The following is a 22,637-nucleotide window of genomic DNA, read 5'->3' as shown; positions in this document are numbered from 1 at the left end:
ATACTTGGGGAAGGTAGAAGGGATATTAAGCATATATTTAGATATATATTCAACTCTAGTAGGTGTATGTGGGATTACCCTCAGATACATGGCTGTCTTTAGACAGTGTGTGGAATCACATTTTGGGTGCCCTCTGACCACCCAGCATGTGCAGGAGCCCCTTTTCTCGCCATGTGTGAGCGAGCGCAGGCATGCAGACTCATTTTCAGGAGTCTAAGCATAGCACAGCCGCAAAGGGATTCGCAGAACAAACCACGGTCCACACCAGCTTTCAGAGAGTAGCTTCACAGGGCCGAGGGGGTCAGACGAGGCTGCGCCAGCACAGTGCTGGTCGCACTGGGTACAGCGACAATTGGCGGTGCTGAAGGCCGGCCTCGCCACGGCCGTGGTAGACCTTTGTGTGCAAATGTGACCTCAGATAGTGGGATGCAGGTGGCGCAGTATTTTTCCAGCGGTGAGGGTGGGCCGCTCAGAGTGACATCCGTATGGCCCTCACCGTGCAAGGGGTGGCTGCACCAGGTTCCGTTGTCTCTGGCAGTGATCACATGGGGGTCAGAGTCATGAATGGCCTAGACCTGGCATATGGGGTGTCAACCAGCTTGTCTAGCTTGTGGGGAGGGGAAAGTGGAGTGTTGAAATGTTGGGTGTGAGGTTTTCTGGTGTTACAGAAATCATGCTACTGATAGCCCTGCTGAGGGGTGATAGGCAGATAGGTTTAAATAATGACAGCACATTTTGGGGGGTAGGGTAGAAATAATGATAGCAGGGTGTTTATGCAGCCAGAGTATGTTGGGAGTTGTGCCTCCGTACCTCAACAAGCCGGAAATGGGCTTGTTCAATGGCTAGTTTTAGGCATAAGGAAAACTTTTGGACTTAAATTTGTGAAATGTCTAAGTCTATCCTTGCCAGAGTTTTGCCCTACGTGGGGATCCTGCTGAATTAAGGAAGAATCAGACCAGTCCACTTCTCATAATGATTTTATGTGTAGAGATCGATGATCCTAGTTTCAAGGAAAACAAGAGGTCCCTAAATATTAGCGGGACGTAGCTGACAAGCAGGGGAACTCAGGGCTCCAGAGCGCAAGAGCAAGGCTTCCGTCTGGGTCCTAGAGTCCTCGCTCCCTGAAACTGGCCCCAACCATGGAGACAAGTCACTTGTTCCTTTCTGCTTTGTGGTTCCTCACACTAGAGAGAGTGCCGAAGGAGAGGGGATTACTAAAAAGTTATTATCAAAGGTTCCATGGAAAGTGTTGTACTGTAGGTGCATACTCGGGCTTAGCAAAGGGGAGCATAATCTGACTATTTTTTCTTTTTATTAGAAGGGAAAATGTAATGCAAGGGCCTTTTTATTTGTAGCTCTGGAGTTTAGCCAACTGTAAACACATTTAAAGGCATTCAGCTGCAAATCAAACCATCAGAACGTTTGGAAGCTCTTGGATAGAAGACTTTTTTTTTTAATCTCTTAAATTATCTTAAATAATAGGAATATCTAGATCAGCTGGATATTCCTGTGTAGCTACTAAATTAGACAAGGTGAGCTCTTGAACCCTTCCTTCCCATGAGGTGATGGGAAGGTAGGGAATGAGCTAGAGGCGTATGGGCCCTGGGTAACCCTCTCCGTTATTAACTTACTAGCTTCATAGCACACTCCTTCCCTAGTTGGTCCAGGAGGTCCAAATATTTTTTTTTTTACATATTCTCATTCTATAAATTACAAAAAAGGCAGAGAAGATAATTCACTACTTGCAATTTTACTGATTAAATGTCATGTTGGGAAGCCCTGGATAACTCTCTCCTGGGAGCAATACAATGTCATCCCTGGGGAGAGAGAGGAAATGGCTCAGAATGGAGCCTGGAGTAATTTTTTAGAAACAGGTCATGACTCTGACCCCGAGAGAAAGAGAACTCTTCACGAGAACCCCTCCGGGCGATTCTCTGTAAAGCATGAACCCCAAGCCCCCACTCCCTCCTCTGCATGATGACCCTCCTGCACACTTCTCACCAGACTCACATGATTACTGCTTCTCCTTCCCTAATACGCCCCACACCACAGGGACCTTCCCAGGCTCGGAGCTCACACTGGGAGTTAAGTGATGTGTCCCTCAAGGTCTAGTCAGGAAAACAGAGACCATGCCAACTCTCAGTTCAAACACAACTCTCACTCCTATAGAAAAATGGGGAAAGGACGTGAACACACAATTCATAGAAGAAGGAAACACAGTGGCTCCAAAACAAATGAAAAGATGCTCAACCTCACTCTGAATGAGGCAAATGCAAGTTAAAAGTTCAATAAGGTACTGCCCCAGATCACGTAGGCCAAAAGTTCAGCCTCTTTTGTCCAGAAGGATAACGTGGTGACTCCTCTGTAGCGGGTGGTATGACAGTATCACCCGCTCTGACCCAGAAATTCCACTTCTCGGAATTTGTCATTCAGATATGCTTTCATACATGGGAAGTGAAATATATGCAAGGCTATTCACTGGGACAGTTTGTAACGGCAGAAGATTGGAACGGACACACGCGCCATCGGAGGGGCCGAGAAAATGAACGGTGGCGCACGACTTCAGTAGGGATGTTTACAGCCATTAGCAAAGACAAAGCGAAATTATGTGCTTATACGGGACAGTCCCCAAGATAGTCAACCTTAAAAAATAAGGAAATGAACAGTATGTATAATATTTGTGTTCAAACTATGTACAGGGTGTATGGCATAAATAATGCCCCTTTTTATTACAAAATCTTTTATTGCAAAGTCATGAGCATGTAATTCTGTAACATAACAATATCACACTCAGGCACACCGTAAGACATTTTAGGTGAAATGTTCAAATTAAAACTATAAATTGTTACACCCATATTACTACCCTACCAACCATACTCAAGCAGACCTTACTTCTCTGCCAGACCCTGTATATTTCAAAATGAAAAGTTAAACGCCATTTAAAACACATATGCACATACACGTACATGTATGTATCTGTGTGTTATATATGAGGTCTGTCCAGAAAGTATCCAGCCACGCACTATGAAAAATCAGAGCTGTTTCTTGAACAAAATACAAGATACAAGCCACACTGTATATAGGACGACGACACCTCAGTCTCCTTCAAAGCAGGCACCTTGGCACCTCACACAGTTCTCCCAATCACCATCAGCTATCCCATCATATTTCTCGAATCTCATTGATGGTATGAAATCTCTTCCTTTTCAAAGGTGATTTTAGTTTGGGGAAAAGCCAGAAGTCCCAGGGTGCCAAAGCTGGGCTGTGGGGGTGCTGAGCCACCTGGCTGATTTGATGTTTCGCCAAAAAAGTCTTCATGAAACGTGATGCATGAGTGGGCATGTTGTTGTGATGAGGCTGCCAGTCAGCAGCTGCCCATAGCCGTGGTTTTCTGAATCATGCACATAGTTTCCGCGAAGTAATGTTCAAGCTTAATGCAAAATTGTATGCAGGTTCGTTGCTCTCCTCATTTTGAATGTGATGGTAACACCATACATATGCTCACTCAATGGTGTCTACTGCCCCCACTGACTAGTACAGTGAAGTTGTCATTGTTCACACATGCGTGTTCCAGTCCACTCTCCTTGGCTGCCAGGTTACATGGATGTCATGCAAACCATTCTCATCATAACAACAATGGCTGGACTTGTTCTGGACAGGCCTCGTATGTCATGTGTATAAAACACTCATGCTGCTGTGTGCGTGGACTAGCTCTGGGAGTAGAAACCAGGAACTAGGAACAGGCGCCTCACGGGAGGGGACTTGGGTCAGTTGGACATGGGGGTGGGAAGATGGATATTTTCTTTTCCCTCCTTACCCTTTAGTGCCTTTGGATTTTATATTGTGCATTATTTAATCTAATATAAACAGATTAAAATTTTTGGAAAAAGATTCCTTCTAAGCCTTGTTTGAGGGCACAGAAGATGAATAATGTTACTGGGGGGCAGGCCTTCTTCCGCTGAAGGGGGTTTATCCAGAGGATGGAAACTACCGGAAGGCCTGGGCCTAGGACAGTGGAATGGTAGCCACGGGCGGCCCCTCCGGCCCGTGCACGGGTGAGGGTCGGAGTCAAGGCGGTCCTTGTTTTCTTAGCCCCGTCTGCTCCTTCCTCCTCCCAGGGCCTGGCTCTCAGGGCTCTGGGGCCCCCACCTCAGGCGCCTCCTCCTTCTCCAGAAGGGAGCTCGCTGAGCGTGGGGGCCAGTGCTTCCCGTCCCATTTTCCCCAGCCCTTGACATCATGTCCAGTGCACAGAAAAAGCTTAATAAATGTTGAATGCTGACTCCTTTATTTGTTCTGGGAAAACGCCCTAAAGTTGTGTTCTATCTTTTTACATCTAATTTTTGTCTTCCTAACAGCAAGTCCGCCTTACAATCTCTTTGGTATCCCCAGCACTTAGCCCAGTGTCCTGTATGTAGTAGGAGCTCAATAAGCATTGAATGATGGATGAGAATCACAAGGATGATTAGTCTGTCTTCAGTTCAGATCCTTCCCAGCCCTTACAGCAAGAACGGAGCCAAATCCTCCCCAGTAGGCCCCACGGCAGCCCGCTGGGAAAGGGGGGCGAAAGGCGTCAACCGCCTAGGTCAGCACTCCACCCGAGGGTGCGGGCAGTGATGGCGCCGGCAGGCCTGGGGCTGTCGCAGTCCCTTCTTTCTCCACCGCGTCAAGCTCTGCTGCTGGAACGCCAGTTAGGAGGAGCTCGACAGATGTTACCGGTGGGATGGAGAGAAGTCTGGGGCCATGTCATAGAGCCGACTCCTGTAGACATGGCCCTGCCACTTCAATAGACTCCAAGAAAGCACACTGAGGCTGGTCCCACACCCCGAGTCGGCCCACACTGTGGGAGCATCTGGGAGCCCCACAAGGAGTCCAGAGTGTCCCTGCTGTGCTCTGAGGCCACAAACAAAACCCAGCCAGAAACTGGGGCGGCTGAGGGCCTTTCCCTGGAGACCAACAATTAACTCCATGTAAAGACTACCAGGAAGGGAGGAAATGGGGGTGAGCTCCCTGAAGGGTCCCAGCCGCCCTGGCAGCCCTGCTGGCGCAACAGGAACCCCAGAGGAAGCAGGGAAGGTGCTGACACCCTCATTAACTCCTAACACCCTGAGGGACCCAGGCTGCCATGATCGCTCCTCCCCACCTCTACCTCCACGGCGCCCTGCCCCATCCCCTCTGCCCCTGTAGGGATTGGTTTGAGGGGTTTGATTCTAAGCAGGTTGGCAGGCGAGCAAGGGAGCTTCCCTGCGAGCTTGCTGAATGTTTGCTCCCTGCGAAGGCCTGCACAGGGTCTTCCAGGCTGCCCCAGTGAGCAAGGCCGCCAGAGGGGCCCTTTAGTCCCAGCCTGGGCTCAGAGCATCTGGCCAGCTGTTCCGGGCAGAAGCTCCTCCCCCCGCCCCTCCCCCGCCAGGGCCATCAGCCAGAGGTGGGGGCCTAAGGGGGACAGTGTTCCTTCAGAATGGGATATGTAAGGTACAAAATGTCTTTCTCTCTAATCTGAGTCCAAAAAAGTGTTCGAGTCACTTTATCCAACAGATAAACATCCTCACAAACACTTTACTTTAAAACTTGCTATACCTTGTGGCGTTTCCAGAGCTTGCTGGGACATGGCCTCTGTTCCCAGGACAGACGGACACTGCTTCTCAGGGGGGGATGGTTTGAGGCCTTGAATTTTCTGGGCTGTGATCAGTAAGAGTTGGAAGGGGCCTTGCGGGGTCATCTGGCCCCCCTCCCACGGGAGGCAGCTATCTCAGTAACTGTCTCCCAGAACTCTGCTTGGGTGCGGGCAGGGCCGGGACCCCGGATGCCCCACGTTGTGAGAGGCTGTCAGTGGTCCAGGCTCCTGTCTGGGGCAGCCAAAATCTGCCTCTCCTATCCTCCATCTGTCGGCCCAGTTCTGTCTTCTGGAGAGACGTAGACTAAGTCTGGCTCCCTTTCCACATGACCGCGTGGCCTTTTCCAGGCTTAGCCGGGACTGATCAGTAAGCCCACACTGGAGCCCTAGGAGCCCTAGAGAGGGCTTTCATGCGATGGTGTCTCTTGTTGAACATGGTGCGTGGATTGTCAGCCTCGCCTGAGTCTGTGCTCAGGTGCATGTGCTCTCTCTAACACGCAGGCTCAACACACCCCCTCAGTAAGCCTCTGACAGCCGTGTGGCCTGAGATGACAAGGGCAGGGGCTGTGGCTACTGGGCAGGTGGCTGCACTCACCTGTGCACCCGTGTGGCCCCAAGGCCTTACGCGTGGGCAGGAGAGGAGCTGCTGTGCGGTGGGACAGCTCTGTGCCCCCCTGCTCAGCCTCACAGAGCGGGGTCTTCTGCATCCTTCTCCCCAGAACAGTGACCCGAGAGCCTCGGCACATTTCAGGGAGGTCCTGGTGCTTCTTTTTTTAATTGTTAATTTATCTTTGTATCACAGTTTGCATTTAGCACTATTGTGTGTTCGCTTGAGGCACGGCACAGCAGATAGACATTCATACAGGTTACAAAGTGTTCTCTCTGATAAAGTGCTTCTTCAGCAGAGAAGGGCCTGGGCGCCCTGAGACCGCGGGCGGCACGAGCTCCTGCGGGACGAGCGAGCTGCTTCCCCCGCGACCCGACAGCCTGGTGGGGCATGCGATCCTGCTGCCACCAGAGCGTCCCCGGGCTTGGACGTTCTTCTCACCTCTGTTTCCACACCCCTCCTTATACCAGTGCCTAGGAAGCAAGATACCTTTTCCAAATACCACTTGTAAGTGGTGGAACTACGTTTTTCTGAACGAATCTCCGAGTTCTTTTGCGTGTCTATTTCCTTTTCGGGAGGGCAACAGGCAGCTCAGGTGGTTAAAGTCAGCACTAATGAGACCACCCCATGAGCTCAGTATCCTTAGACAGAATGTACTCTGTGGCCACCAGCTGCACCCCAGGCATAGCCAGCCTGCCTCTGACCAGGTGACAGGAGCAGCAGAGAGCGGGGCCAGCCCCCGGACTAGGAGCAGAGAAGTCGGCGCTCGGGCGGGCCTTAGCCCCTCGTTCCTCTGGCCCTCTGACCCATCCACGCCTCGGCATGGAGATGAGCAAACTAGCCTTCGCAGACACAGCGAGCGGGAGCAGCCCGTGAGAATAACGCCGTCTCTGACAAGTAGGAACATTTCCTCCTCTTCCCGAGGGGTGGCTGGCGTTCGTAGCCCACGGTTGCTTCTGAGAGCCCCAGGAAGAACTATTGCTGCTGTCGCAGCTGCCGGGAGCTCGTTCTATCATTCTGTTCTTTACTGGGAAATTTAAGTCAAGTAATTTGGAGTCCTTTATCTAACAACTGCTTTAGGAAAAGAACATGTCAGCCCCGCATCTGCTGACCTCACCTTGCCAGATGTTTCCGCAGCTTCGGCGTTGCTCTGTCTCCCTTTCCAGCTCTCTCTGGTCTCTCCATTTGGGGGCAGGAGGAGGGACGACTCCTGGAGTGGCATTTCCACCTCCTGGCCCTTGGAAAAGCCTGCATGTTGCTGGCCAGTACATGCCAGGTGGCTCTTCTCCCAGGCACACCTGCAAACGTGCATGAGCCTAGGCTGTGGGCACCCCTGTCAAGTGGCTTCACGTCCCATGGGCTGTAGAAGTGGAGGCCAAGCAGACCTCCATGTGGCTCCCTGCTCAGGGGTTTTGCAATAACTGATCTTTGTAACTACCTGTAGTAGGGATTTGGGAGTCTTGTGAATGAGTACTCAAGAGTCAATAGCCTGCTCCTTCTGTCGCACCCTTATTTAGTCATTGACCATTTTACCATGTGTGCCCTGGTCCCATGTCCTGGGGAGGAAGAAACAGGGTCATAGGTTCTCAGCCCTGGTTCTACCTCGGGTTGGAAAGAGGCCCCTCCTCCGCGGCTTTCGGGCCGCCGCCTGTCCCGCCTCTGCTTCCTCCCGGTCAGAGGAAGCTCGGGGCCCCCGAGCCTGTCCCCGTGTCGGAGGGAGGCTGCCGCTGCCAGTGTCCCTCTGCCCCCTGCGAAGGGGGGAGGGTGGCAGATGTCTTCTTATCCGTCTTCCAAAGGGGTCGACTTTGATATATCTGCATGTGGCAACTTTCTCTCCTCTCAAGTCTTCTCTTTCAGGCGACCACGCAGCCATTCCTCTGTGACACGGTGCCCAGCCCTCTGCCATCGCATGTTAGGACAAAACAAAGCCATTAAAGCTCTGCTGTTCTTATCATAGTGAAATTTCAGCCTGTTAGTGTCAGCCCATCATCCTGGGCTCGCCAGCAGTTTGAGACTCTTGTCTCTGTCATCTGTGTTTCCCCTGAGCCTTTTGTTACCTGCACACATGGGTGGCGGAGCCATAGAGTTGAACCTGCAGGTTCAGGGGAAGCCTCGGGCCCCAGAGTGCGCCCCTCGTCCTCAGTGCACACACAGGCCTCAGACGAGCACACAGCTGTTTGTGTGGCACGTGTCAAGGCCGCCTGTCTACATGCTTGGCACACAGTAGGTGCTTCATAAACACCAGTGTGGGGGAGTGTTGGCAGGGCCAGGTGACAAGGAGCGTGGTCCGCACTGTGTGCGTACATCCCTCTGCCTGAGGGGAGTGTCTTCCGTGAGCTCATTTGCGAGGCAGCGCCCGCTGTGTTATATGCTGTGGTCGTGGATTGGCCCTCCCAATTTGGCTCTATTAAGACTCAGGTCATGGAAGAGAAACGGCTGTGGAAACGTGTTCTGACGGTGCTTCCAGTGGCTGGAGTCGGGGCCGTGACGCCAGCAGGAGGGACAGTTTTCTGAGAAGCAGATCCCCAACCCTTTTAGCCCCAGAGAGAGAGAAGTCTTTCTCAGCCCTGCCTTCTGCTTGCACTGTCAGAATTTTTAAAAAAACAACAACAAAAAAAGTGGCCTGGCCTCTTCTCGTCGCTTCCCCAATTTCACGTGAAATGATTTTAGTTTATGGAAGCAAGCGCTCCAGCAAGCATCTGCCTGCGGGGCCTGGGCCGGGTGGCGGGGGTGGATGAAAAATGAAGCACAGGTTGGCTTCATCAGGATGTGAAATTGGCTGTGAACAGCATGATTCATTAAAGACGGCTGTTTGTGCCAGCGAAGGCGTGCACGCAGCAGCTAGCAGGCGACTCTTGCCCGGGATGGCAGGAAGCTCCCTGAGGGTGCTCAGAGCCACCCTTCCTCTCTGTCACCTTGCTGGATGCCCTGGGGAGACTCAGCTCGTAGCAAGGGCCAAATAACTGTGGCTCCGACAGTCTTCATGAAAGATCATCCAGACTCTGGGCACGTGCTCTCCAAGGCTCCGAGTCTAGATTAGGCACTAAGACAAAGGACAGAAACATGCTTGTCAATGCTTTCTTCATCTTCCTTTACAAAGATGGAGAAACAGAGGCCTCTGGAGGGGAGTGACCGAGTGGGTTAGTGATGGATGACGCCTAATAAGAACCGGCACTTGGAGGGAAGTGGCGCACAACCCCAAGGTCCCAGCGTGGCCGGACGGCCGGTTAACTGTTAGACCTTAGAAAAGTCACTGTACCTCTGTGAGCCTTAGTTTCCTTTTCTACAAAACGGGCTGATAACACCATCCTGATAAGGTGGTTGGGATTGTAGCAGACTCCAAGCAGAGCACCTGGCAGCTGGTGATGCTCAGTGATTGTCTCTCTTCCTCTGTGTGAAAGAGCCCCATCAATTGACAACCAACCATTAGCAGGAAGTTCTTTCTTCAGAGTTCCCCCAAAATAGTACTTCCCAAAGGGTGGTCCTTGGACCAGCAGCGTCCACATCGCCTGGGGGGCTGTAAGAAATGCAAATCTTAGGCCCACCCCAGACCCCTGTTTCAACATGTCCTCTAGCAACTCTGATGTGGGCTCATGGTTGAGAACCAGTGCCTTAGGACTTCATGCTAGAACCATTTAAACCACCCAGTCCTCCTTTCTCATCAGAGGATGTAAAAGAGGGAGCTGAGCTTAAAAAAGCAAAACAAAAACACCAAGGCCTCCAAACCTGGTGTTTTAGAAACCTGGGTTTGAGGCCCAGGTTTCTAAACTATGTGAGGGTAAGAAATTGTCATTATAACCCTGAAGTCACAGGAGACTGTTTATCAGGCCTGCTGTCCACATTCCCAGGTACATGAAAGCAGACCCCGCAGTCGCAGGTTCACAGGCTGGGCAGCTCTGCTCCTGCCGTTGTCCTTCGATGAGACAGCCCTGCCACAGGAGAAGGCTCCTGCCCTGTATCTTTGTTTAGGTGAAAGCTCTAAATTTAGCTCTAAAGGAAGGTCTGCAGGCTCAGGACCACGTGATACACGGTTCCGCAACATCTCCAGGCGGGGACTAGTGCCATTTTGCATAATGAATGAAGTGGCTCTGGCGGAGCTGGAAGAGAGTGCCAGGCCAGGGGGCGGGCTGTTTCTCAGATCCAGAGCCAGCACCCAAGCACCAGGGTCTGACGCACAAGCTAGTTCTCTCAGGAAAGACACACTCAGCCTCCACTGGCCTCGGAGTAGAAAATGCCACCCGTGCAGAGCAGTGTATGCGTAGGGTCGGGGGTGGCATTAAAAATATCTAGCAAGTGGTAAGACATAGTCACAGACCAGCTGATCTGAAAAGATGGCGAACAAGTGCTGGAGCAGGTCCTGGGGGCTCCTGCAAAGCCAGATGTTACCCTTTTCATGGTTGTATCAGGGGACAGGCATGAGGGAGAGGCAAGGTCTGTAGCTTTTACTAACTAGTAGGGAGGCATGTCGGTCTTTTAACATCAGGTATAGTCTCTCTGACGTGCACCAGCTGACCGTCAGCCCTGAGGGAACTGTGTGAGGCAGAGCTCAGGGTCAGTGAGAGGAAGTATGTTCTTTGGTCCTCACATCCACCAGCCACCAAGACCTATGGCTCGTTCTCTTCTGCAGCATCTCCTAAAATCATCTTTTCATGCCGTTTCCCCATTGGACATCCTTCTCTGAGCCTGCCCATCTGCAAAGGCCCTCTGTGCAGGCTGAAACTCGCCAGCCTTATGCTGGCCTCACCAGGATGTTACATAAGCACCTGCATCCCCGGGGGTGTGGGTGGATGTGTGGGTGGCATTCAATGACCATAATCCATCTTTCACATTTGCCGACCTAGGCCCAACCAAGGAGAGCTTGTCTGGGGAGGTGAGACATGTTTCCTTTGTAGCCTGATGGTTTCAGAAGTAATGGGAAGCTCCTCTTATTCCTTTCTTAGAATGGCTTTGAGTCACTGGGCAACATTGCTGCTCCGTGGGACCAGAAAGTGAGAGTCCCACTGTAGGGACCCAAGAGCCAAGCCGGGAAGGCCACGGTATTTCTCATCCCTCAGGAGAAACGTGACCCAGCAAGGTGACGCCTGAGAAGGGGATGAGTAAGAGGGACGACAGGCAGCAGGGAGCCAGAGCCTCTGGCTAGAAAGCTTGCCTGCGTGGAGGGAGGGAGGAAGCGAGGGCATTGTTCATGCTAAATCATAGATAACTGGAAATAAAGACCACAGGGCAGACTGAAGTTCTTTTAGACTGTTCTCCAAATAGAATCCAACCTGACACCCTGGGCTTGGGAGGTGGACTCTGGGCCCTTGAAGGCAGGGCGACTTCAAGCAAGGATGTTGGTGTAGGGGAGTGAGTCCTATCTCAGGGTGTTGTGAGGATTCCCGAAGACTGAATTCTTTGCAAATCCTATGGTCGATGGCATATTCTTCATATACGATACATGTGTAGACAGAGACTAAGGTGCTGGCTGACTGGGAGGAAGGGCAGGAAGAAGGCTTCCCTGCAAAGTTTGTTCATGCGCTGGTCACCAGCCATTTTCTTCTAATGGCTGGTGTGGCCTTTGAAAACCCATTAGAGCCAAGATGGCGGCCATGGGCTCAGGAGTGTTGTCCCGCCTGACTGCCCAGTGAGCCTGTGATGGGCCGCGGGCACCCAGTTCAGCAGCTCAGCTAACTCCCCTCCCGTTAGGCGGGGTTGCTGTCTTCCCCGAGGAAGGAATTTGTGCTGCCCCAGCTGCTGCACGCGCCTGTGTGGTTCCAAACCACCGCTGTCGCCCTCCAAGGCCCCGGGGGGAGACCGCCTGCTTGGGGGGACCAGTGTTCAGCTACACGTGGCAGGTGCTCTCGACCCGAGGGAGAGGCAGGACGGGAGAAAAAATGAAATGCATCTCCCTGATCTTTTGTCTTAATACCTTGGGGTATGTATATCCCAGGACATTGCAGCATACCATAAACCTGTGATTTGCTAATGTTCTGTTATCTTAAAATTTTTTTTAAACAACTTTATCGAGAAATAACTTATGGACAATACAGTGCATCCATTTAAGGAATTTTCCAGATGTGCGGTCCCTTGAAAGCATTCCCATAGTTGAGACACAGCGCATTCTCATCATCCCCAAAGATTCCTGGGGCCCTTTGTCATCAGCCCTCCTCTGCTCCAGCCGCAGGCGACCTCTGACATGCTTTTGCTACTATAAATCAATTTGAATTGTACATAAATGGAGTCATACAGTGGGTACTATTTTTTCAATGGCTTCTTTTACTCAGCATAAAATTTTTTATTGTGGAAAATTATACAGAACATAAAACCACCTTGAGCATTTTTAAGTGTACATGTCAGTGTGGCATTAAGTGTATTCCTACAGTGCAACCGTCACCGCCACCCGCCTCCGGGGTCTTTTCATCTCGTGGGACTAAAGCTCTGCCCCCATTAAACACGCACTCCTCTCACTCCCCGGCGCCTGGAGCCACCACTCTCCTTTCTGCCTCATATAAGTGGAAATCATACAGCATTTGTCCTTTTGCAGCTGGCTTATGTCTAACGGCTTAGCCTAATGAAGACATTTAGCCTTCAAGGTGCACCCATGTTGTAGCACGTGTTAAAATTTCCTTTTTAAGGCCAAAAGCTATTCTATTACATGTATGTATCCCATTTTGTTGATTCTTTCATCTGTCTGTGGACACTTGGGTTGCTTCCACCTTTGACTATTGCAAGTAATGCTGCTGTGAACATGGGTGAACAAGTATCTCTTCTAGTTTTTGTTTTCAGTTATTTTGGGTGTATGTGTAGTAAATCTATGTTTAATTGCTTTTTGAGAACCTTCCATATTGTTTCCTGCTGTGGCTATATTTTACGATATTACATTGTAATGTTACATTTTACAATGTTATATATTAAACAAAGTTTTTCATTAGATGCGCTTCCTGTTCTGATTATCCCTTCCCTCCCCAGAAAACCAGTTCAACCTGTCCTTTGCCTCCGTGCAGCCCTGCGTGATGATCGTGTCCTCCTCCCTGTCCCGAGCCCCGGCCTTTCCCGTCTTTCCACACTGACGCAATTGCCTGGGGAATTGCTCAGCCGTAGACGCCTCAAGCAAAACAACACTGTCGCTTTCTATTAGCGGCAGCCTTTCCCTCTGTGTTCTACCTGTTCTCATTAACTGTAGTTACTATACACCTCACTAACACCTTATTAACAATATCATGATGCATCCACCTATATCCTATTACTTCATCTATTATACCATCTACACATTGGTCCTCTTAATTGAATCTTTTGTCTTATACATCCCACTTAAATGCATTTAGCTATACCTGTGAGATAAGTTGTTCTATTAACTATATTACCTATGTTTTTACACCTGTTATCCAGGCTGCTAGCATCCTGTTCATAATATCTCCAAGCTGTTAAACTCTTCCCCTGTTTAGATCTTGTTAGGTCAGCATCAAAAGCCCACTAGCAAGCTACACGCCTCATTTACTCTGGGGGTCCCACCGTGAATATGCAGAGTGTACAGGGGGCTTTGACCCTGAAGTACCCTCTCAAGAAGGACCTTTTCCTTTGACCAAGAAATAGCTGGCTGCCCACCAGGCTTTACGACCCACAGTCACAGAGCGCGTGAGCGGGAGCACACATGGGGTCAGCGTTGTGGGCGTGTGGGAGCCGACCAGACACTGGACGTTGGAAATCCTGGTGGGAAGGGAGAGCCGAGAAGGAGAAGACAGAGCAGGGGAAGGCCATGGGGAAGGAGGACTGAAGGAGGAGGTCAGTGATCATGGGTCAGGACGGACCTTTGGATGTCATCTTTTCGGTCAACAGCTGACGACCCTGGACGATTGTACATCAGAGCAACCCTTGGAATGTCGCCAGAATGACAGCCTTAGTCTTTTCAGTCTTACGGTCCTGGCTCCTCTGAGCTCCGGTGAAGAGGAGGCTCTGCTCCAAGCGCCCCCTCCCGTTCGCCACACACACCTGAGCCACGTCAGTGCTTGGGTCGCAGCCACCACAGCCAAAGGCCTTGTACCTGTGGCTCCCCACAGATGGCAATGCCAGCATCTAACACGGGGCCTGGCACACAGCAAAGGCCCATCAGGTATTGGCTGTGTAGCATGGAAGGGACTTGCAGAATCTGTCCTTTCTTTGTCATCACATACTACACTCTAGGTCAAGAAAGGGTAAGAGGTCCTTGGCAGCCGCCTGGTACACACCGGGGTTTCTGTCTGTAGGAACACACATGCATCGAAACGGCCAGCTGTCTGTGCGTATGTAAGAGAATGCTCAGGTGGTCCTATAGTAACCCTTTGTTTTTCTGAAACACTTATAAAAGCACCCCCCCCAAACTGTGATCGCATCTTATTTCACATGCTATGATTTATTTTTGACTTCCCATTGTATAGATGGAAAAACTGAGACCCTACTAGCATCTCTTACTAGAGTCAGGATCGCAAGTCTCCTAACTGCTGTGTAGCTGCCTCCCTGAATGGCGCAGTAACGGTGGGGAACATTTTCAGGGCCCAGCTGTGGTCCTAACTGCACACCTCACCTCAGGGCAGTGTTGGGGATGTTTCTCCTTAAAATTCTGTGTGCTGGACAGAGGCTTCCACAGGGGCGTCCAGGCACAGCTGTGCAACACCCCAGACCCAGCTTTGTGCAAATGGAACATCCCAACGCTCAGCTCCACAGCCAGCCTCTGGGTTCTGTGTTCACCAGCCCCCTGCCGACGCCTCACCCTAGGCACAGCTGAAGTGTGGGAGCACTTCCTGTCCCTGGAGCGCCCGCCCCTCGGCCTGCTCCCAGGGCTCACCGAGGAGCAGGCGTTGACAGCCCCCCGGCGTGTGTGCATGAGCCACCGAGCTGAGAGACCTGACGGCCCCATGGCAGGATGGGTCCATCTTGAAACTTAACAAAAGTATCTGACTCTGCTGTGCTGAATAGTGCCCCCCAAAGTCATGTGTATCTGGAACCTCAGAATGTGACTTCATTTGGAAATAGGGTCCTTGCAGATGTAATTAATTAAGGATCTTGAGAGGAATTCATCCTGGATGGCAGGTGTGCCCTAAATCTAATGACCGGTGTCCTTACCAACGGAGAGGACACAGAAAGACACAGGCGAGGAGGCCGTGTGAAGACAGGGCAGAGATGGGAGCGGTGCTGCCATATGGCAGGGCATTGCTGGGGTCACCGGAAGCTGGAAGAGGCAAGGAGGCCCCCCTTGGGTCCTCAGGAAGAAAGTGGCCCTTCCAGCACTTTGATGTCAGGCTTGTGGCCTCTAGAATAAATTCCTGTTATTTGAAGCCACGGAGCAGGAGCGCCTGCAGCCCCAGGAAGCTGACCCCCGGCTGAGAGCAGACAGAAGGCGGGGCCTCAGGGCTCGTCAGGAGCCAGGCAGCTGCACGTTCTCTGCCGCCCTGGCCTGTGTTGCCTTCTGGACCTGGGAGAACCCCTGGGCGAAGCCAGGCTAGGGAACAGGCTGAAAACAGTCGGGCTTGGCCTCCCTGATGACTCGCTGGAGAAAGACTCCTGTGCCCTCTCGTCTCCATTATCACTGCCTTTCTGTAACGCCCGCCATTGGCCCGGGACCGTCCCTGGACGGAATCTTTTTGTCTCAGTCAGCTCAGGCTGCCGAAATGAAGTACCAGGCTGGGTGGCTTAAACAGCAGGCATTTATTTCTCACAGTTCTGGAAGCTGAGAAGGCCAGGATCAAGGTGCTGGCTAATTTGATTTTTGGTAAGGACCTTCTTCCTGACTTAAAGTCAACTGCCTTCTCACTGTGTCCTTACGCGGCAAAACGAGAGGGGGGAGAGCGGGGGAGGGGACTCTGGTGTCTCTTCTTATAAGGACTCTGATCCCTTCATTTGAGCCCCACCCTCATGACCTCATCTCCCTGTATTTACCTTCCAAAGGCTCAGCCTCCATATCTCATCACATCGGGGATTAGGGTTTCAGCACGTGAATTCGGGTGGGGAGCACAGTTCAGTCCATGGGATTTACAAAGACACTTAAGTAAGTTGCTCTATCCCTCCTCGTTTTACGTTCGATATTTCTTCAGTTGCTGAAGGTTGTGCAGCTGGCAAGTGGCAGAACCAGGATTTGAATTTGTGTCTAATCCCCCTTCAGGGTCTACACTCTTAACCACTGTGCTATACTGAGTGAACTTACGTCATTAATAATAGTAGCCGCTGGTGGCTGGCATGGCAAGAAGAGAGCCTACTATGGTCGTAATCGCCCTCAGTGGCTCCCCGCTGCCTACTTCCTGCTCCTACCCCTTCCCTGCCCCTCCCGGTGTGGTAGCCACATCACAGGATCCCTGTTCCTTGAAGAGGCTGTAATGGTGATCCCTCTGGTAGACTGTCCCTGCCCCTTTCCATCTGACAAACTCTTGTTAACCCCACACGGTCCAATTTACCTGTGCTCTGTACACGTCATTATCGAGCTTATGCTACACGGCTCATAAATCCCGGTTGGGTGTGCTTGTCTTTTCCAAGCTGGAGTGAGAGCCTCATGGGACTAGATCTTTCTATTTGGGCTTCTGGTACCTTCCACAGTACCTCTGGCTCCCCAAAGCCCCTAATAAATGTTTGAATAAGTAAAACATGTACAAGACATGGAGATCATTAAGAAACAAATACTCAGCAGAAAGCACTGTTAATTAAAAGAAGGAGAAAGAGAACATCAGATATTCTAAGTACTTGTAGAAGGTACCACTAAAAGATGTGAGTTTTGAAAGCAAATGTTGAATTGAGGCTCTCCCGTATGTGTGCTGACTGATGACAACTCAATGCAATCGTCGATTTGGAGATTTACTATGGGCCTCATGGACTGTTGTTCCTGTGTTATTATTAATGGCTTTAGTCTTCTAAATATGTATTCTTTAAAAGCTTGCCCTATCTCTAAACATAATTTGCATTTGTGATAGCACACCGCTCATTTGATGCTGACCCCAATGGGAATGTAAGCTTCGACTCGCTGGCGTGCCAGTTAGAGCAAACTTTCCCTGAGGCGCATGTCTTAAGGCGTAAACCCATGTTCTTTCTTTGGTTGCCCTCTCCAAAGGGGGACAGTTTGCACCCGTGGGAGGTCCCACTCAGGCATTTCTAACTGCTCTTCCATCGCTGTCCCCCCGTCCCCCGCAGGCTGGCCGTGGGTGACCCTCTCCGTCCTGGGATTCCTGTACTGCTACTCCCACGTGGGCATCGCCTGGGCCCAGACCTACTCCACGAACTAATGCCGTGGGCCCAGGCCAGCCTGGCTGTCAGCCTCCAACGGTGCTTCTCCCTGATCGCATGCCCCAAGATAACCTCCAAGGGACCAGCGCCTGATCTGCTCATCTTTTGTTGACCTTACTTCAAGACCCACTCCAAGACTGGAAGCTGGAGCTCTCATAGAAAATCGACAACCAGAGTTTTCCACCTTTGGGGACACAGAGATCATCTCCCCCGCCGTCATTTTCCTGTTGAGCAAGCTGGGGTCCAGAGCTGTAGAGTGTCCTGCCCATCTGCACAGGGTGGCACTGCGGTCTGGACCCCAGTCCCAAAGGCCCTTTAAATTTTTTCTCCTTTCCCAAGAATTAAATATAATGGGGATTTTTTGGTTGAGGCCCAGAAATCCTGACTAGTGATAGGCCTGTCCTTCACTGGGCAATATTTCTAAAACATTTTAGTGACATCTATCTATGTGACCCCCTTCCCCACACCCTGCAGTGTGGTCTCAGCAGGGAGGTGGCAAAGTCACAGCTGTGTTTCTGTTTACCCAGTAAAGAAGCTAGAATATGTTCTGTCACATTCCAAGGAGTCTGTACCCAAGGAGACCTGTTGTTTGAACTTTATCAGGCCGATCTACACTTGGCTGCTTTTTTCCTAGATTTGCAGAGAAGTGTCAACATGCAGTGCCTCTACCTGACAGTTCATCATTTCTACATAAAGAAGCAGAATTTAAAAACCAGGGAACAGCGTACCCATAGGCAGGTGCTATCAGGCAAGTTACAAAGATGGCTCCCTGAGGTCTCCGCTCCTTTCCCCACGCAAGTCCCACCAGGATCTTCCCTCTCAGTGGTTTGCATTCAGTGGTTTATATTGTTTGGTTTTGTTTCAAATAAAATGGAGCCTTTCCTATCACATAGAGAAGTCACTTTTTTGTAGAATTGTTTTAAATAGTTTTTGAGGAAAATGTTTAAACACACTTATATAACTCTTAACTCTTCATTCCTCTGGAAAGGTGCTGGCAGGCTACTAATGGCCCCAGACGGTAGGTAATTCAGAACACCTTGTTTGGCTTTGGATTTTTATTATTTTTTTTGAGAGAGCAGTGGGGGTGGGCATAAGTGAACAAGCTTTTTAAAATTTGAATCCGTAGTGTACCCAGTTATGGGAGAGCTTAAAACACCTCAAGCACATGAACGGAATCGTCTTGAGGTTCACTTGGCCCAGGCCTGTGTCGACTGTCTCATATTAATTATTTGGTGCTGTCCCTGTGTCCTGGCTGCAGTTATTAACTCAATGCGATTTAAACACTCAGAGTGCAGGACAAGTCGTTTCGCTGATGCCATTTCTTCCAAGCCACTCTGTTTGGAAGCAGGGGCAGATGCGGAAGGCCTGAACACGCGGCAGCAAAGGGCAGCTGGCTCGGTAAAGGAGACTTGGGCAGGCGACTCCAAGGCTCTGGGCAGTCTTAAGGAGGGCACAAGGCTGGGGAAGAGTGAGCACTCAGATGAGTACAGGGCAGGCTCGTGGCCTCACACTGACTTGGGGTTTGTGGTCTGCGGGAGGGAGTTGGGCTGACGTTTACATGAAAGGAAAGTGCTTTCCGAGGGGGACAAAGAGGGAGTGTGAGGATGATTGTGAGGAAATGTATGTATGTATATAATAGAAAAGATTTTGAACTCTTTAGAGACACCATTTATGTAAAAATAAGTTCATTCATTAAACTGTATTGGAATATACAGGGTCTGGCAGAAGTAAGGCTTGCGTGAGTGTGGTTGATAGGGTAATAATATGGGTGTACTAATGAATAGTTTTAATTTGAACATTTCACCTAAAATGTCATATGGTGTAACATAACATAATATTGTTATGTTACAGAAGTACATGCTTATGATTTTGTAAAAAAAAAAAAGGGGGGGGGGGCGTTATTTGTGCCGGACCCTGTATTTGAAAGTAATAATCCTGAACTTGTTTTAAGCTATTATATGATTGGAGTGGTTCTTAGGAGTTAGTAAATGATGACTGTTTAGCTATATAGTTGAGGACCGATTAACCAATATGTTGATTATCCAGGACCTTTGTTTTCCTACTTCAGCTTCTTGCTATTCCCCAACTATCATATGAAAATGATAACATCTCTGTCTTCATGCATATGAACTAAAATCTTGGAGTTGCTTTAACTGAAAGACTTGAGGTGCCCTGGGCAGGGTGGTCCTAGCTGGGGAACATTCGACACGTCACTTTTCATAGTCCTCAGCCCTGGGCAGCTTCAGGCTCTGGGCTGGGAAGCAACTAGACCAGGTCCCAAGGTCACTTCCAGCCCCAGGACCCTCTGACCCCAACCTAGCACAACCTCCAGGCTTGATTGCCAAGATGATCCCCAAGGAGGCAAGCAAGCCACCTGAGGGACAGCGGTGTCTTAAGTCACTCTAATTCTTAGGACTGCATGAGAGACTTAGAAGTATGGTATGATTTCTTCAGATTAATTTGCTTGAAGTGACAGCAAAAAACCCTTCGTTCTATTCAAGACTGTAGACCTAGAAAAAATATGTATCAAACATGTGTAGATGTATAATGATCTATATATGGGGAGAGTAGTAACAGCGGGAGGGGATCCCCCTTAGAGAAATTGACACTGCTCCCTTGCTTATTTAAGATGCTAACATAATGGTTGAGTAAGCATAAGAAATTAACCATAAAATAATGAGTTGGTTTCCTAGCAAACGTATCCGTTCAGCAATGCCAGCCACGGAGAAGCCAGACGACCCCCTCACCGGGCAAGCCTTTCTGAGCCTGCTGGGAAGCCGCTCCAAGGTCTTTTTTCACGGAAGTTATTTTAAAACAAAGCAACAAAATCTCTCTTTTTTTAATAGTTGAAACCCACCTGGCACTCAAAATGTGTTACTTGTCTCTGTATTACTAGTCTTTTTGACTAATTATAAAAATTGTCTTCACAAATAGAGTTTTTTCCCCTCCACTGAGGATATCAAAAGAATGCAATGTTTGCTGCTTTAGGAGGTGAGACCTTTAAAATGAATAATAATCATTTGGAATTTTAAGCAACATACCCTTAATTATTTCTATTATGCTTTTCTGCAACGTAATTAAATACTAGGATGTGGACTTATGAGATCAGGCAGAGGACCTGTCTGTAAAAAGAAAAGTACCGTTTTTGAAATGTGGCCCATTGGTATTAAATAAGAACGCAGGCTGGCAGTACTGCGGAGAATCGTGCCATGAGCAAGAAGCAGCACCTGCTAAAACCGCAGCACAGCTGAAACAGCACTGGTGTGGAGGACTAGTTAGTGTGGACCAAGCAGTTCTCTACCTTCATAGCTTCTGAGACCGTCAATGAATTAAAGCACAGATCCAACTCATTCTATCAACACTGAGTCATTCTGAAAAGATTCAATTTTTTTTACACTATATTTTAAAAGGCAGGGGAGCATTCATATCTTGCACAAATTTTAATCCAAACTGTTCAAAATAAATTTCACTTCTAAGCGGGGGTCAGTTTCAGATATGTGTTAAATCATGTGTCATACCACAGTTTTCCAGTGATGCCAGGTTTTGAAGACATCTCTGTACACTGGTATAGCAGACAGAGCTCTATTTCAAGATCATATTGCAAAACAACTTCACAGTTGTTGCTGTTACCTCGCTGCGTAGTACTTTGACACACAATCTTGGTGTCTCTGAAACTGTAAGTTCTCCAAAAACCACAATTGCAGGTGCTTCCATATTAGAGCTCCCCAATCTCTCAAAAGAAATAGAAAGTGCTATCCTTGTTCTGTCATTTTTAGGTCAGAACACCCAATAGAAATTACATAAGGAAAGGCAAAAGTAGGCATCATGTATAAAATAGTTTATTACCATAATAAATAAAATTAAACTTTTTTTTTTTTTTTTTTTTTACAAATATCATTTGTGCTTGTTTAAAAATGTTGAGAAGGGAATATCACCAATGGAGGGCCTCATGTTTCTCTTAACACTCCCAAGTTGCAGAAATACAGGGGAGTTCCTGGCAGCATCTTCCGCTGGCCACAAAAATAGTATCAGCTCATTTGCACTCCTGTTTATTCATGCTCGTTTGGACAAAGTGACAGATGCAAAGGAAAAGGAAAACCCAATGAAGAATTTGGCAGGACTCAACGGAAAGAGTGTTAGTATATGGAGAAGCCCCAGAGTGACAAACTGCTCGTGAGTAGGTGTCCTTGCAGCGCTGGCGGAAGGTCGCATGTGGACAGTCCAACTGACACACAAACGCAGTGTCTGAATATTAAGAGAATACATTCATTGGGGGATTGCATCTTTCTGAACACAAAAGCAGTTCATATCCTGATACAAGCTCCGGGAACTTCTCATTGTACAACGAATGGATCCAGAAGTCACAAAGAGACAATGACTCTAAGAAAAGTCTCACGGCAGGCCTGGTCCGGCACCTGCAGGTAATTCAAGTCCAGTTCTAGAGGCTCCAGAAAAAGTCTGAAAGGCTTGCATGAAAATGAAGTTTCACGTGAAACTAATTTAAGCTTCAGGCAAATTCACATTGATTCTTTTGATCTGTGGGGGGTGGAAATGAAAACTTCTCCACATGAACCCCTTGGTTCCTGGAAGAACGGTGCTTTCTCTGGCGGCTGCAGTTGGTGCTGGGAGGTCAGTGGTATCCGCTCCAGGTGGAGGGCGCAAGAGCTGGTGAAGGTAAGTCTTACTGAAGCGAGCGCGACGGCAGTACAATGATTTACACAGAAGAGAGGCTGCCCGGGGGCCGGAGTGTGCCCTCCGTGGGCCTCCTGTGGAAGCAACACCGTGAGGAGGGAGGGAAGGGGGAAGAGTGTTGGCAGCTCCACCGCAGCTGGAGTTCCATTCAAGGGTCTTAAGGCTAAACATCTTTATTGCAAAATGCTGTACAATCTATTCACCAAATGCACATCAACTTCTATCTCCACCGGGGCTCCTAAAATTTCCCAGAAGGTGCACATGCCATATGGTGGTCAATGCAACAAGGGGAGATGAGGCTCCTTCTGCGAATGGTGTTCCTAAGGCATTCATGTGGTCCCCGGAGAGGCCTGGACAACAGTTTGACAGTTGGCTTTGTCCACCTAAGAGGCAAGCTCAAAATTGTCAAAGAAGATGAGTTTTCAGGAATAGCAGAGGAATTGCAATTCAGGACTTGCCTATAGTTTGCTACAGGTTGCTTGTCCCTAATTGCAAAGGAAATGA

General features: G+C 49.4%; 1 protein-coding gene across 2 annotated transcripts in view; it reads left to right on the top strand.

Annotated features, from left to right (window-relative positions):
- The window catches only part of HHAT (hedgehog acyltransferase), a 212,010-nt gene extending 193,617 nt beyond the window's left edge, over positions 1 to 18,393 (top strand). For both annotated transcript variants that reach the window (XM_054563293.1, XM_054563294.1), the window contains exon 12: positions 17,349 to 18,393. In XM_054563293.1, coding sequence (XP_054419268.1) covers positions 17,349 to 17,440 — 92 coding nt within the window. In that variant the 3' untranslated portion in view covers positions 17,441 to 18,393. The remainder of the gene's footprint in view (positions 1 to 17,348) is intronic.
- Positions 18,394 to 22,637: the final 4,244 nt, after the last annotated feature.

This window comes from Pteronotus mesoamericanus, unplaced genomic scaffold (genome assembly GCF_021234165.1).
Source record: "Pteronotus mesoamericanus isolate MK-2021 breed Mesoamerican mustached bat unplaced genomic scaffold, CSHL_Meso_final scaffold_705, whole genome shotgun sequence".
Taxonomy (NCBI): Eukaryota; Metazoa; Chordata; class Mammalia; order Chiroptera; family Mormoopidae; genus Pteronotus; species Pteronotus mesoamericanus.
The sequence above is the reverse complement of the archived record's forward strand: the minus strand, read 5'-3'. Positions and strand labels throughout refer to the sequence as shown.